The following is a 15,318-nucleotide window of genomic DNA, read 5'->3' on the forward strand; positions in this document are numbered from 1 at the left end:
CAGCACTGCTTATGCTTTTGTAGGCTGTGGCAAAACTAACAGGCCGAGAATTAAAGGCTTATGCAAAAGCTGGAGCTGTGGCTGACGAAGTGCTCTCATCCATCAGAACAGTGGCTGCTTTTGGTGGGGAGAAGAAAGAAGTTGAAAGGTTTGTTTGAACAAACTCTAAGGTCTCTGATTTCTTTTTCCTGAAGCAATGTAATGCTGTAATGCACATCAGATTCATAACAATTAATTGCTATATTCTACAACTATGACTATCTAATAGCTTTGAAACTTAAATGTATGTATGTTTCAGAAATTTAGGTTTCAAGTAGTGTATGGAGAATTAGTTTTATAATTCAGTCTATCAGAGAAATAAAGCATCAGCAATACTATCTTCATTCACCCTTACTTGTAGGAACATTCTGTCAAATTTTTCCCTAAATGCTGTCTGATGTATCACTTTTGCAGCATATCTGGAAACTTTGAGTAGTTTCAAGCTAAGTAGGAGAATTAGTTTCATCAGGACATCCTCATGATGACATTCAATCATGACATCATTTTTCATCAGAAAAACATCAGAAATTCTGCAAATTTCTCTTAAATTCTATGAAAACATAATATGGCTGTAGGATGTGCTCTGGAGTGTTGGCCAGATTGTCAAATCCTGTGTTAATCTGCTAAAACTCCAAACCCCTTTATGAGGTATCTGCAATGAGTGTGGCTTTTCTTGTGCATGTTACACTAGAACATACAAGGATTTAATGATCTGGGAGCATTGCTGGTTTCAGCAGTGATCTCTCACTTCAGAGTGATTCTGTTTCGACCTTATGTGTGGACATTCTGCTGAGTCATCAAAGGTGCGTCATATGATCTTTGCTCATTTTGAAATTTCTGTCAAATTTATTTAATTCCCCCTAATTTTTCTCTCTTTCTACAGATATGATAAGAACTTGGTGTTTGCTCAGCACTGGGGAATTCGAAAAGGAATGATAATGGGATTATTCAGTGGTTACATGTGGTGTATAATTTTTTTAAGTTATGCATTAGCCTTTTGGTATGGCTCTAAACTTGTCCTTGAGGAAGAAGAATATTCACCTGGCACTCTTCTGCAGGTACTCAATTTAGCTTGATGCAACTTTTCTGGACTGTTCTTAAAATAATAATTCTGGAACACATATCTGTTCTGGTGTCTGGTGGCTCCATGGTAACAAACATTATTTATGTCTTTTAAAGATCATTACTCACTATATGTATGACACAAGTGGATAAGATTTAAAAAAAAAAATCTATGTTTATTTTAAATATTTTGAATATTACCTATGGTTATCAGAATAATGCCTTCATTTGACAGCCCACACAACTATCAGAGGCCTGAAACTAGCTTTTCCATTTTGTGGGTCAGCATGGGCTTCTGGGATGTTGGCTTTTCTGAAGAATTTTATGATGAAAAATGTTGTGGTAAAGAGACACCTAACCAAAGAAAGCCTTGTCACATCTAATTTCTCATGAACACTTTGTGTTCCTTTGAGAAACCATTTCCTGTTGTTTTGTTTTTACAAAGGCCATGTAAACATGTATGCAGATAAAAACATACCTGGCTGTGGCTCCTACAGCATGTACAAAAACTGTGTTAACCTGCATGGCACTCAATGCATTCACTTCTGCTCAGTAGGTGCTTCAGACACTTCTGGCCTCAATGCAACAAAGCCAACATCTACAGGTATTTTGGTTGGTTGCTTAAGCCAGGACTGCCCAAATGGCAGACTCCAGTCCAAACTCAGAACAACTTTTCCTGAACCTTAGTAAGTGCTGGGTATTCTGATGAGACATGTACTTTTGCTCCTTCTCTGCCTGTTGCATACCATCAGAGTTCCCAACCACCTGCTACACACAGAGCAAAGTTTCCTGCTAAATGGAACTTGGCAAATTACCCTGAGAACATTGTAAACCTGAGTCATTCTGTTCAAGGAGGAAATAATTTGCACCAGCTCTCAATACCCATAGTTGATATGAGGCAGTGCTGTGAAAAACAAAATCAGCAATTTCTTTGCCTTGCTATAGTCCAGTGTTTCCAAATGACAAATGGCAAACAGTGGGGAGCTACCCTGTAGCTGAAAAACTGTAGCTGCCAATGGAGAGAGTGTCCCTTATGCCTTTCCTCACAGCTTCCAGTCATTTTCTTCTACTTCGTATTTTCTACCATACACTCCTAGTTTGGCAGGGGGCAGGAGGGGGAATTTCTAGATACAAAACATTGAAATATGCTTTTCCTGCTCTCTCAGAAAGTCATACAGCCACCATACTGCATTGAGATGTACTAAGTATTGCCTTCCCTTCTTCTTCTGCCAGGTGTACAGAACATGCTCCTTCCTGTTCATGACAGACTCTGACAGGCTTAGAACCCCCTTGCTTTAAGACTCATTCCCACAAGAAAATCAGTTGGTAATAAAGCTGACTGTAAATGTATGGCATGATCTCTACATCCCAGTGAAGACCTTTGCAGTGCACAGTGTGCATTCAGTAGATTCCTCCACTTTAGCTACAGCGATATTCCCAGTAAACATTATACTGCAAAGGAGAACTGAGTGCTATGTACTGTTATGTTCTTTCTACTGTCCTATGTTCTTTCTCAACTGTAGTGTTTCCTTACACACTTTGCCCCATTTATCCTGAGTTCTGTTTGGGTTATATCCAAAAGTGTAGCTGGGTCCTTGATTGCTTCTTAGCAGAATTTGCAGGCCAGGCTACAGCAAATGGTGACATACCAGACATAGCATTCCATGTCCTTATGTGCAGGGTGAATGTTCAAACCAGCACCCACAATAAAGCAACAAAATGGACCAAAAGCCTACACCAAAGGTATTGTCCAACCCTTATAACCTGTTCTGCCAAAACACCTCTGTAATTGAAAAACTAAGGAGAATTAAACAGAGCAAATTCTAGGAAAAAAACCTGTCAAAAAGTGTTCAAAAGCACACCCCATATGGTAGCACTGAGAAGAATAAGCTATGCTTACAATACAATGCAGAAACAGACAATGAAATAATTTGCATCTATGTGGTGTACAAGTGCTAAAGAAGCCTCTACCTTCTTTATGTTCACCACCTTCCAGTGTCATGTTCTTTGAAGCCCCTGCCAGCATTTGCAGTCTTAGTTCCTGTCCATATTTAAGAACCTTCATATAAAGCTTTCATAGAAATGAAGTATTGGCAGCTCTTAGGAAATCTCTAACAAACACTTTTGTGTTTTAGTTGATATGCTACAGCTTCACTTGCTTCTGATCACAAGGCCACACACCAGGGCTGAATTCTTGGACTCAAGGGTCCTCTGATATTCAATACTCAATCCAGCTGCCTTTATTGTCTGTCAGTCTTCCCAGGAAGAGCAGATGCTGTTGCTCATTTTCTCTCATGTCGTCCTAGGCTTAGGCAAAAAGGGGATACTTGGGCTTTCAGAAGGGGATTATTAGTGAGTAACTCTTCATTTTGGCTCTTAGAGAAGGACTTAAAACTGTGAGCCCATTGGGTACATCTTACCTGTAGAAAATCTTCACCCAAAATGATAGAATATTTTCACATCAAAAAGTGGCTTATCCAGTGTTTGTAGGAACCCTTACAGTTAATTTCTCTGTGAGACAAAGAAAAAATATTCTCTATAGCTGGTACTTCCTTCAAAAGTAAGCTTTGTGAGTATTGGATCACACAGGAGCTGCAATATACAAAGATTGTAATACAGTGGTTTAAGCTTCTTTCTATTTTTGCTTACTGGTGAAAGGCATCTCTGAAATAATCTACTTCCCACCAATGTCCTGTTCTAGCTCTTGTTTCAAGGAAAAGGCACCCAGTCAAACTGAGATGGCTTAAAAATACATCAGTGGCATCTCAGTAAATACCCAGATGCAAACTTTTTAGGCAAAGACAAATATGAGTTGATTTACTTCAGTCTCAAGCAGATCTGTAAAAGACAGCAAAAATACCTTCTGAAATGCGCTTATTTATTTCTTGTTGGCTAATAATGCTCATACAGTGGATCACTTCAGTTCAGCAGATGCATGAGAAGTCATAAAGCTACTGTAGTTGGGTTTGCCTGTCTAAGCTGTAAGCTATAGTAAAAATGTGATGTCATATTTTGTTAACTTCTTTTTCCACTTCTTCAGGTTTTCTTTGGTGTTTTAATAGGAGCATTAAATCTTGGCCAGGCATCTCCCTGTCTGGAAGCATTTGCCACTGGTCGTGGGGCTGCAACAAACATTTTTGAGACAATAGATAAAGTAAGTAATGCATTTCTAAGCTGTGTTACTTTGTAGTGCAAGAATAATTAAATATGGCTGAAGTGGTACTAGTTTTATCTGCAGTGTAAATGAGGAAAAATGAGTCTCATTAAGGAAAAACTGACTGCAATAGAAAAGTCTAGTGGGATGCACATGGACTCAAAGAACACATTGAACAGATTTCTTGAGTGCCCTGGTTGTGAGTTCTGACGTTTTACCTTGGCTGCTGCTGTTCCTTGTTCCCATTTCTCCTTACAGGCAATTACTTAATCAGTGCTGGCCCATGGAAGGTGTACTGGCAGGCAGTAATAGCCACTCTGCAACCACACTTGCAGCAACCATCCCATAGCTCCCACACTCCAGATGGCATCAAAAGCTGTGGCTCTGTTGGCATTAGTGGTGAAGGTGGCCTCTGTCACCTGTCCCAGAGCTACCCTGAGCAGAAATGGGACCAAATGGGCACAGGCACTGATCATGCAGCTGTCATAAATGTTAATCACAATATTATCTAAACAGATACTTGAAATAATTGTATGAGAGACCCTGAGATGCCACTGACATTTATTGATTCCTTTCTTGAAGATTCCTTTCTATAGCTTTACAAATTTAGTGGTTGGAAATATACTGCTGATTTCTTAAAGTATGTATTATCTCTGTTCACTGACAAGCTTTATTGTGCTGAAAGCTGTGTAAACACATTAAAATGCTGCTTGTCTTCTACAGAGCACATAAGGCTATGGTAATGCTAAAACTTTTTAGCAACCCTTCAAACTTCTGTAATAATGATAAAACACGCACACTTCATAAGCTAAAGCTCTAAAATGAACTGAAAATAGAGATGGATTATGGATGTATTTTTCTGAGAAAAAAATTAAAATCAAAAAGAGTTGCAACAGTAAGGATTAATCACAATATTCAGAATAAGGCTGAGTCACATAACCTTAGGGTAAAAAAAGCAAACAAACGTCACATTTCATCTATCTAGAGAAAGGGTGAAAAAATTACATCCATCTGCTTGCCATATTTGTAGATTTGTGATTAGACAGTACAAGCACAGCTCTGCCCTGGTAATAAAACTAGTCATGTTGAGGTTCCCATTTGCAGGATCAGTGAAACTTCATCACAGATTAGTATCAGAACTTAAGTAAGTTATATTCCTAAAGTGAAACCAGTCTTGTAGCTGTTCTTAACATCCTAGAACATACACATTTCTCATTTGAACTTTCCTTTCAATCTGTTAGGCTATATTAAAAAGGCATGCACATTTCAATTATCAAATATTCATTGCTATACTTTTAATTTACTGTTTGTATTCCATGCTTCAGAAATCTATCCTTAGAAAATTTTATTTGTGATTCCTCAAATTTCTTAGTTCTCTGCTCATGTCTAGAAATCCACAATACCCAACACCTGGCCAAAAGTATGTGAGACCTGAAGCACTTCTTAGGAAAACGACAGTATTTCAGCTCTTAGGACTGGGTGCACAAGGATGGATGTTTTAATTGCCAAGGGGCAAGGCCTGAAGATTTTCAGCAATAGATTGGTTGTTCAGTGCTGTGAGAGGATGTTTTTGAGTGAGGTAGTGCCATTTTATCCCTGAGGAGCTGGCTAAATTAGCTTAGTCAGAATGCCTCTGTCAGTCAGCTACTCAGTTCCAGCCAAAACTGCCTGAGTCCTTGGCCGTGGTGTTTGCAGTAAGCCTACAATGAGAAGAGGGTGCATCCTTCTTGTCTGTGCTACCCACCAGTGCCAACTCCCCCATCACTCTGGCCCTCAATCCCATGTCCCTTGCCTGCTAGCCCTGGGGCAGAGCTTGCAGCTGGCTCCATGCAGCCAAGTGCTGGAGAAGTGCCATGGCTTTGTATGGTGTTGTATTTATCTACTGCAGCACTCTTGACTGTTTAACAGCAAATAAATAACCCAATGAATTTCATCCTAGAAACCCACCATTGACTGCATGTCAGAAGATGGCTACAAGCTGGATAAAGTACGAGGGGAAATTGAATTTCATAACGTAACATTCAATTATCCATCCAGACCAGACATAAAGGTAATTATTCACCACCCATGCTGTGAACACAATTATTGTAAACAAGAAAAATATCCTGGTTGTGCCAGCAATTTCTAGATTTTCCGTAGAGATTATTTTCCAGAAGCCCAGACTCTTTGCTTAAAAGTAGACTGAATAATTCTTCCATTAAAGTGTTCTTCTGCTTACTGTTTGGCTTATTTTACCATTCTGACACATCCATTGTCACATCTGCATATTCCTTGCTGCTGAACATAAACTCCCTGTAATTTTGGGCAAATTCACCTGCGTACAGCTTCTCTTGCAATCAGTGATGCCCTTGTATCAATGTATACGAGACAGAACACAAAGTAATAAACTGAATGGTGCAAGGAGATTTTATAAAACTCTTCCATTACCCTGGGGATGCACCATGTGACCCATTAAAAGGCTAGGAAAGGGACAGGAGGGTAGGCTGTATATCCCACTCTTTCTCTACTCCTGTGTTTGAATCGGCAAATTCTCCTTGGAAAAGCATGTTTTTGGACAAGCATATTAGTGCTATTACTTCTAAAGATGGAAGCACATGTTGTATCAGATTTTTCTACAAAATTTCATGTTACATTCTTAATATTTATGCTGTAGCATATATTCACAATACACACAGAGTGTTCTTTAAAGGGAATATAATTAATTAACTTCTCTAGTGTATTAACTTGACTAGTTCTTAATGATAAACAACAGGAACAATGAAAGGTCAAAATCTGCCTGCCTGTTGTAGAAATGTGTGCTCTGCATCTACAAAGTCTTCAAACAGAGTAAAAATATGTGGCTTGCTTTATCTTTTTCCTTCATAATACTTTTCTGAATTTTGTAAAATTGCTCTGAATCTTTACTTTAAGATACAGAATATACTCACTTGGTTGTATGACCGTGGAGAATTAAAATAGATAGATTCTGTTTCTTTTCTTTTTCCTATCCAGATTTTGGATAACCTTAACATGGTGGTTAAAGCAGGAGAGACAACAGCTTTTGTTGGATCTAGTGGAGCTGGGAAAAGTACAACAATACAGCTCATCCAGCGTTTCTATGACCCCACTGATGGCATGGTGAGTGTCCCAGCCTACAATGTGTTTCTCTGGCCCTAGAAACTGAAAGAATAGCATGGTTTCTTCTCCAAGGTGGGAAGCAATACTACTAACTTCCTTTTCATTTATTTCTTCTTCTTCTTTATTTTTTCCCAATTATTTTTTAAATGAGTGAAATATCTTTCCACACATTTCTTTTATAAAACTGTGCTTAGTAGTCTTATAAAAACAATTATGTGAAAAAGCAATTTGTTTAGGAGAAAATAAAAATTCAGTGCTAAATCTGTGTAAAAACTATACCTATAGAAATGATAATTCAGGAGTGAAAAATGTTTCCTGGAAAACACAGTATTGAACATTTAAACATTAACCCATAATATCACTTAAGTATATGCAATTACTACTTAGTAATGGCTTGGCTAAGAATACGAATTATAGCTATTCAAAATCTCATTTCATTTATGAGTTCCTATATCAGATAGGAACAGATAAGCACGTACATGTTGACCTATATTTGAACATATAAAAAACAAAGAAACAAATTACTGTAAATTACATAATCATCACTTTCATGATTACTTTTCACCTGGTTTTATTTCTGGTGCTAAGCAGAAATGGGAAATGAAATCAAAGAGCACAACTCTGAGCCAATATTCCTACTACCGCTACACCACCTTCTTTATCTGATATTTATGCTGGTCATGGAAACACAGCATCACAGGCCCTTCACTTCTACTGTGTCTTTCTTTGTCCCTGAAGTGGAGGGCATAACGTCCCTGATTTTTTCCCTGATTCTGTGTCCATGTTCTAATGGTAGATTACCCTGGATGGCCACGACATCCGTTCCCTGAATATCCAGTGGCTGCGCTCACAGATCGGCGTCGTTGAGCAGGAGCCAGTGCTCTTTGCCACCACGATTGCAGAGAACATTCGCTACGGCCGGGACGAGGCTACCATGGAGGACATCATCCAAGCAGCCAAGCAGGCCAATGCTTACAATTTCATCATGGACTTACCACAGGTATGCTATGCCTTGGAAAGTGTTTGGCAGAATTTGGTAAGAAAAAAGAATCTTTTTGTCCTTTTGTCCCTCCTAGCCTGCAGCAATGTGTGCTCAAGTGGAAGGACATAAGATTAATTCAGATAGGAGGCAACCACCTTTCCTTTGATCACAGTCATTTACGTCTTATGCCATGTATGCCATGAAGTTACAAAAGCAAACACCCCCCACCCCCCCACCCCAAAATACAACCCTGAAAAGAATTAATTCCTCAGGAATCATTTACACAACATTCAATATTATGGGAATAATCACAGCATGGTTTAAAAATTTGTATTTTTCATGTTTTGGAGATCTGTTTCTGTTCAGGCCAAAAGCAATGTAGAGCTCAGCCTCTCACTAGCCAGCATTTGTTACTTCACCTGTCTGTACTGATGCTCACAACCTCACCTCCTTGTACGAGCTCTGTAAACCAGCTGGAGGCTCCTTCTTCTCCAGTTTCTTCCCTAATGATGACAGGGCTTCAATTATTCGTCCTTATAAAGCCCAAATTGGGTAGTATGGAGCTCTCTACTTTCCTAGAATGTTATTTTGCCAAGTAGCTTCTGAAATGACATGTTACAACAGTGAATGTTTGACATGATTCAAGTACCCTTAACTAATATTAGTACATTCTCTTTATCCTCCATCTATGCATTTCAAGGCTTCCAGGAAACTATTTACTGAAAGGCTGTTCAAAGGCCCCTATTTATTTCATGGAAATGGAGGAATAAAAAAGCTTTAGCTCTAAGTGAATATAATGATCCTGTCTCTCAATATGCCAGGCTTTGTGTGCTAATTCTCTACCTGAACCCAATGCTGCCAGAGTATGGTACCCGTGAATCACAGACAGTGTTCATGAGTCACAGGTCATCAGCAGACAAGGCTAGGAAAAGTTTGCTTGTCTGTCATCTGATGGAGAGTGGGTGGGTGATCCCTCTCCATTTCAGCTTCTGCTGATATAGCTGTTTCAAGGTGAACCAGAACATCTCACCTTTTTAAGTGCATACTTTTGGTATGGGGTTGAAAACCTGATTCAGGCAAAATGATCTTGTACATTATGAGGAAAGTTATTTCACCTGTTGCTCTTTCAATCTGCTACACTAACAATGTTTGTGTTTCAAGTCTACTCCAAGGACAAATCTGAGACATTTTCCCACCACCTTCACCAGGATCTTAACAGGCTTTTTTCTTGTCTCTTTAACTTTTTCTCTTCACACAGAAATTTGACACTCATGTTGGAGAGGGTGGAAGCCAGATGAGTGGAGGTCAAAAACAGAGGATAGCTATTGCTCGAGCTTTGGTGCGAAACCCCAAAATCCTGCTCCTGGATATGGCTACGTCAGCACTGGATAATGAAAGTGAAGCAATTGTCCAAGAAGCGCTTCATAAGGTTTGCTATAGCATAGCAAAAATCAGACTCGAATGGGCAGAAATTATTTATAATGCACTCTGCAGAGGGTGCTCCTGGATTGTAACAAATCAGTCAGAAGCATTTCTTAATAACTGTTTTATAAGTACAAGTAGAAACTTAGTATTATGGACTGAGAATAATTTTTACTTACATTGGGACATCAACAGAAACCTATAGCTCCCTTTGCCCAGAAACAGATGCTTCTCTGCGGGCTGTGGATGGAGCTAAAGTGGGCTGAAGGACCCACTAGAAGGACGCCAGTTATTTTGACGAGCCTTTAGATTGCAGAGCTCATTGGCAGCATTTCAGGCTGCTGTGCTGGGAGTGGCGCTGTTGTTGTCTCCCCCAGGCTCGGCTCGGCCGCACGGCGATCTCCATCGCTCACCGCCTGTCAACCATCAAAGCTGCCGACGTCATCGTCGGCTTTGAGCACGGCAGGGCTGTAGAGAGGGGAACTCACGAGGAACTCTTGCAGAGGAAAGGGGTTTATTTCATGTTGGTGACCTTACAAAGCAAAGGAGACACAGCACCTAACAGAGAAGAAACACAAAGTAAGCATTTGTTTTCTTTTATAAAATCCCACAGAATGCAGAGTTGGTTTGTTTGTTTGTTTGTTTGGAGTTTTTTGGGTTTTTTTTAACCTTTTGTGAGGGCTAGTAGCTGCTTTTTTTTTTCTTCTGCTTTTATGGCTGATTTTTATAATTCATAGAATTAATACACTGATAGCCCATGCCAAAGTGGTTTTGCTGCATATGCACTGAAAGACCTTCCTAATATAAGTCTGCCCTGAAACATTAGTTCTGACCTGAAATATCCATCATTTTATAACTTCACTGAGTGCCAAAAGTCCTGTTCTGCTGCATTTGGGATTCAGGCACATTACAGACTATGCTGAAATCATCCTATGTGTTTTGCTAGAGGCAGATTTGAATTAAAGCTTCTGGAAATTAAGGTTCAATAGAATGATCCGTTGTATTTTTGTGAAGCATGCATTGGATATTATTATCTTGAAATAAGAGAGCAATTGCAGAGTTAAAATAGTTAAAAATACTTTAGCAGTCACATCTGAAGTGAGACGGTCCTTGGGCTAATATTCAGTTAACTTCATTATGTCAAATACAAATATAAAACTTGTGAAACATGTAGGTTGAGTAGCAAGGTTATAATACATCTCTTTCCTTATACAAAGTATTCCATTTATGGCTTGGAGGCTATGCACTTTTTTGCAGAACCACAGTGTATTTAGGTTGTATTCAATTTTGGCACTAAGTTCAGAGCTCTCTATACTGTATTTTGCAGCAGCAGAGAATAATGTGGTTGAGCCAAATCTTGAGAATGTTCAGTCATTCAGCAGGGGAAGCTATCAGGCCAGTTTGCGGTGAGTCTTAAAAATGGTTGTAAATCTCAATGTTTCCAGACTACTCTCAATGTTTCTACTTCATCCCACCATTCCAAAATCCTAATAAATAACTTTTCTGTGTGCTATGTAAAAGAGGGTTGAAGGGCTGCAAGCATTTTACTGAGATAGAGTTCTCTTGCAAAGAGATAGCTTGAGTAATAATGTTACAGATTGAAATTCATGGATAAATAGCAAGGCTCTTAATTTTGGTCCTTTCTGTCCGTAGTACCTTGTCTCCAATTTTGATCTACTCTGTTAATGTTCTGGGTTTGATATTACTAACATACAGCCTTAGTTGTAATATCTAATGCACTTTTTGTCCAGTCGTTTGAAAAATAACTTGCTGTGCAATTACTGGAGAAATCAATGCAATCCACAAGCACATTTTTATTATGGCTTCTACTTGATGATTTTACAGCCAGACTTTTTGTATCTAGACACTTACTATTTCTTCCAGGCAAGCCTATGTCAGGCATGTGCAAATGAATACATCTCCTACATTGCAGAGTTATGTTTGGTCAGAGAGAGAGGTGCTTTGTTTCAGCTTCCTGTTTTGCTGGACTGAATTACTGGTAGTGATTTGACTTGGTGTCTTAATAACTTGTGCAAATGTACTAGGACACACCCCAGTTTTACTTAACAAATACACAGTACATGGTCCATCTAAGACAATGTCTGAGTGGTGTGAGTGGAATATGATTTTGAAAAGTATTTGTCCCAGTTGGTGAAAAATTTTCTTTCCGAGAAGTTGAGAGAACATATTCAAGAAAGAAAAAGTCTGTGGGATTCCTATGAATTGCTTCAGTGCATTCTGATTTAATTGACATGAAAACTGCACCTGCTTTGCAAGCAGTTGTTGTTTTTACTAAGCTGTAAAGAGCAGGCCATTTCTGTTCTCTTTGCAGAGCATCACTCCGGCAGCGCTCAAGATCCCAGCTCTCTAACGTGGTCCCTGACCCTCCACTGTCTATTGGAGGAGACCATGCAGAGTCTAACTATCTTGCCCCTTCTTATGGAGAAGATGATGGAAAAGCAAAAAAGGTCAGGTCCAATAGTTTGTTATGAAATTTTCAACTGAATAGGTTATATTACTCATTAATGATCACCTGTACCTATGTGATTTTACCTTAAGAGTTCTTGGCAGGTACATCTTGGCTTGATCCTTTTCTCTCCTTAAACAAAACCACAGCTTCAATTCTTATCTCTGTGTAAACCCTAGGCTGCACTTTGATGGCTGTTTTGATTATTGGTCCATATAAAATTTCTAGCAGAGAAATTTTGCTATTTGCTCTCTACCTGTTGGTAAATATGGTGTAGATTTAGTTGAAAAACATACATTCCTAAAAATTGAATTAAAGGACAAAAAGCAAAATGCTCAGTGGGTGAAATGTAATTAATGGGCCCTCAGCGATATAAATGGCACTGCTTCTTGTTCAGTAAAGAATAAATTCACTTTCATCTAAAAATCATCTGGAGACTTGAGCAGAGAGACACCCTCACTGCAACGTAACCCAAAATCCTTTCACTTCAGTATCCTCATGCAATCAACTGGCATGGAAAATAAAGGCCAGCATGCCTTAAAATGACACAGAATATGTAGGAATTTACACAGTGGGTTTCCAAAGTGCCTCTGAAGCTCCCTGCATCAATCTGCATGGCCGCAGTTGTTCAGTACAGAGAGCAGCAGATAGAAGTTACCCTTCTTGCTATTGCCAAGCCTATTCTGTGGATAAATAGAGGGCTTGAGTGCTATCACTCTGACACCAGCTCAGAAAAAAGAGAAAATACAAGATGTTTCCACCCACTCCTCCCTCCATATTTCCAAAAGATAGGTCTTCACAGCGTCTTTTTTGTCTGGCTGTTTCCAGTCATATGAATTGAGGGAGATGAGTAGGGCTGAGCACACAAAGTGTTACAAAAATTCTGTACAAATCAAACTGAAGGATAAGTTATAATTTGATGATGAATATTCCCTTTCTGGGCATAATTATGGGAATTCAGCATATAGTCTGAGGATGTTTCACAGAAGGGAGGCATAATTACCATGTAAAAAGCCTGAATCCAGCTATCACTCTGAAATCTCTCTTGTTTTAATGATATCACATACCTGTTAATTTGATGCAGTCTGATCAGTGTGGTCACTCACAATACTTTAAAATAGTATTTAAGAGATTGAATGAGTGACAGATAAAGCTGCTTGTGAGGAGGGAATTTAAGTTTTGGCACTGGGTATTTCATCACACCTTGTCTAGAGACAGCTGAAAAAGGGAATAGCCTGAGTTTCAGTGGCAGAAAATCTCAAACTGGTTGTAAATAACCTCTGCAGCTGGAACAATTAGAGCTGCAAAAGATCTGAATCTCTCTCTTTTCCCCCAGGCATGATAAAGTTTGTTGTTTATTTAAGTGTTTTTTAAACTTGACTTATTAGGTCCACAAAAGAGGTCCAGACAGCATCCTCCTGTCCATTTGCCCCTCCTGTCCAAAGCTAGAGCAGCTGTTTGGTCCACTAGTTTAACAAACTAGGCTTGCTATTTTATCTCACTGTCAAAGGGAGAGAATCACTGATGGAATGCATTCACTTCAGAAATCCAACCTGGTTTTTTTAGGAACCTGTTGTGGAGGAAGATGCCAAGCCTGTACCATTTACCAGAATTTTGAAATACAATGCCTCTGAATGGCCATACCTGGTGCTTGGATCTCTGGCAGCAGCTGTGAATGGAGCCGTCAATCCACTCTATGCCTTGTTATTCAGTCAGATTCTTGGGGTATGTTATGGGAACATTTTAAAGTGTATTTTAGCTCTGCAACAGAGGAGAGTGAATATATGATGCTTAACTTGACATGTTTTGGCAAATCTTTGGATCTCATAATGAAAATGGGGTTAACCTTCTTGCCTATAAACAATTATTCAGTAGATATTTATATCACTGTCATCAAACTATCATTAGAGCTCTTTAAAGGGGCAAGCTTATCAGCATTTGTCATGTGTTCTTCATTATCTCTTTTGTTCATTTTCCAGGAACTGTTGGGAATGGGTTTCTATACTTGCATACAGTTTATTTTAGATGAGACAAAAAATACCTCACATGCAGGTACAGTGGAGAGAGACACATGCAAAGGTCATTCTCTGCAGAATTTTCTTATACAGACTTGGAAAGCCTTTGAGAAAGCTTTGGATCATATCTAAAAAATACTTCACTTTTTTGTTTACATATTTCAGGCACATTTTTGCTGCCTGCTCCCTGCAGAATGCCTAGGGAGAGGTAGGTAATTGTACCTGGGTCCACAGCTACCAGCAACAAGTAGGCCTGCATCAATAGCTTTGGAAGCAGGAAGTAGGAATAGGCTTTAAACTTTAACATTCACTAAAAGATACAACATTATCAAAATCCGCTACCACCACCTCTCTTGAAACACGTCAAGTTCAACGAGTGTTTATTTCTTCAAAAACTTGTGGTGATAGACAAAAGGATGCATCCCCTTTTGTGTAAAAGCTTTCTGGGGAAATGCTTGCCAAGTTGGTGGGGAAGTGGAGGCTGCCTGAAGATATTCAGTGCTGCTCTGACTGGTGCCTAGGAAAGTGTCCTGAATTTTCAAGAATTAGGCTAGAGAAATCCCATCTGTTCAAGCTGTATCTTATTAAGTAAACAACACATTCACTGGGAACAAAATAGGAATGCCACGGGTTTTTTGTGGTTTTGCTACCCATCTGATGTGCTTCTCACTCACTTGCCAAGGTCATGGTAGGTACACATGACTGCAAAAATATATGCCCTAAAATGTAGACAATGTTGGAGGTCAAAAACCTTACAGGCAGGAAAAAGCAAATGAATGAATGAATGACCCAGCATTTGAGCTCCTGATAGAAAAGGATTCTAAGAGTAGTGCCAACAATCTGTCAAAAAAAAAAAAGATTGACCTTTTGATGTTTGGTTTTTTGGGAGTATTGTTTTGGCTTAGACATTTCTCACTGGGAAGTTGCTTAGAACTTTGAATCACATTTACTTGCAGTTTTGCATTTAAGATCCTGTGAGCAGGAGAAAAAAGGATGTTCCAGGCCCTGTTGATCCACTTAAAATTTCTGCCCAAAATTCTTGGCCTGTAGGCATAGGTGT

General features: G+C 39.2%; 1 protein-coding gene and 1 long non-coding RNA gene across 3 annotated transcripts in view; one reads left to right on the top strand and one right to left on the bottom strand.

Annotated features, from left to right (window-relative positions):
• Positions 1–15,318, top strand: part of LOC129122389 (bile salt export pump) — a 29,717-nt gene that overhangs the window by 3,080 nt on the left and 11,319 nt on the right. The window contains exons 3-13 of one of the 2 annotated variants that reach the window (XM_054636187.2): positions 24–148; positions 923–1,097; positions 4,142–4,255; positions 6,195–6,305; positions 7,247–7,372; positions 8,169–8,372; positions 9,613–9,783; positions 10,154–10,355; positions 11,104–11,182; positions 12,109–12,244; positions 13,810–13,968. In XM_054636187.2, the coding sequence (XP_054492162.2) occupies positions 24–148; positions 923–1,097; positions 4,142–4,255; positions 6,195–6,305; positions 7,247–7,372; positions 8,169–8,372; positions 9,613–9,783; positions 10,154–10,355; positions 11,104–11,182; positions 12,109–12,244; positions 13,810–13,968 (1,602 nt within the window). The remainder of the gene's footprint in view (positions 1–23; positions 149–922; positions 1,098–4,141; positions 4,256–6,194; positions 6,306–7,246; positions 7,373–8,168; positions 8,373–9,612; positions 9,784–10,153; positions 10,356–11,103; positions 11,183–12,108; positions 12,245–13,809; positions 13,969–15,318) is intronic. The other variant, XM_054636189.2, reaches the window with a different exon arrangement.
• LOC143694521 (uncharacterized) lies at positions 9,886–14,347 on the bottom strand. Its single transcript, XR_013183074.1, has 2 exons — positions 13,888–14,347; positions 9,886–10,334 (listed from the first exon to the last, which is right to left on the bottom strand). It is a non-coding gene; the product is annotated as an uncharacterized LOC143694521 (long non-coding RNA).

This window comes from Agelaius phoeniceus, chromosome 7 (assembly GCF_051311805.1).
Source record: "Agelaius phoeniceus isolate bAgePho1 chromosome 7, bAgePho1.hap1, whole genome shotgun sequence".
Classification (NCBI taxonomy): domain Eukaryota; kingdom Metazoa; phylum Chordata; class Aves; order Passeriformes; family Icteridae; genus Agelaius; species Agelaius phoeniceus.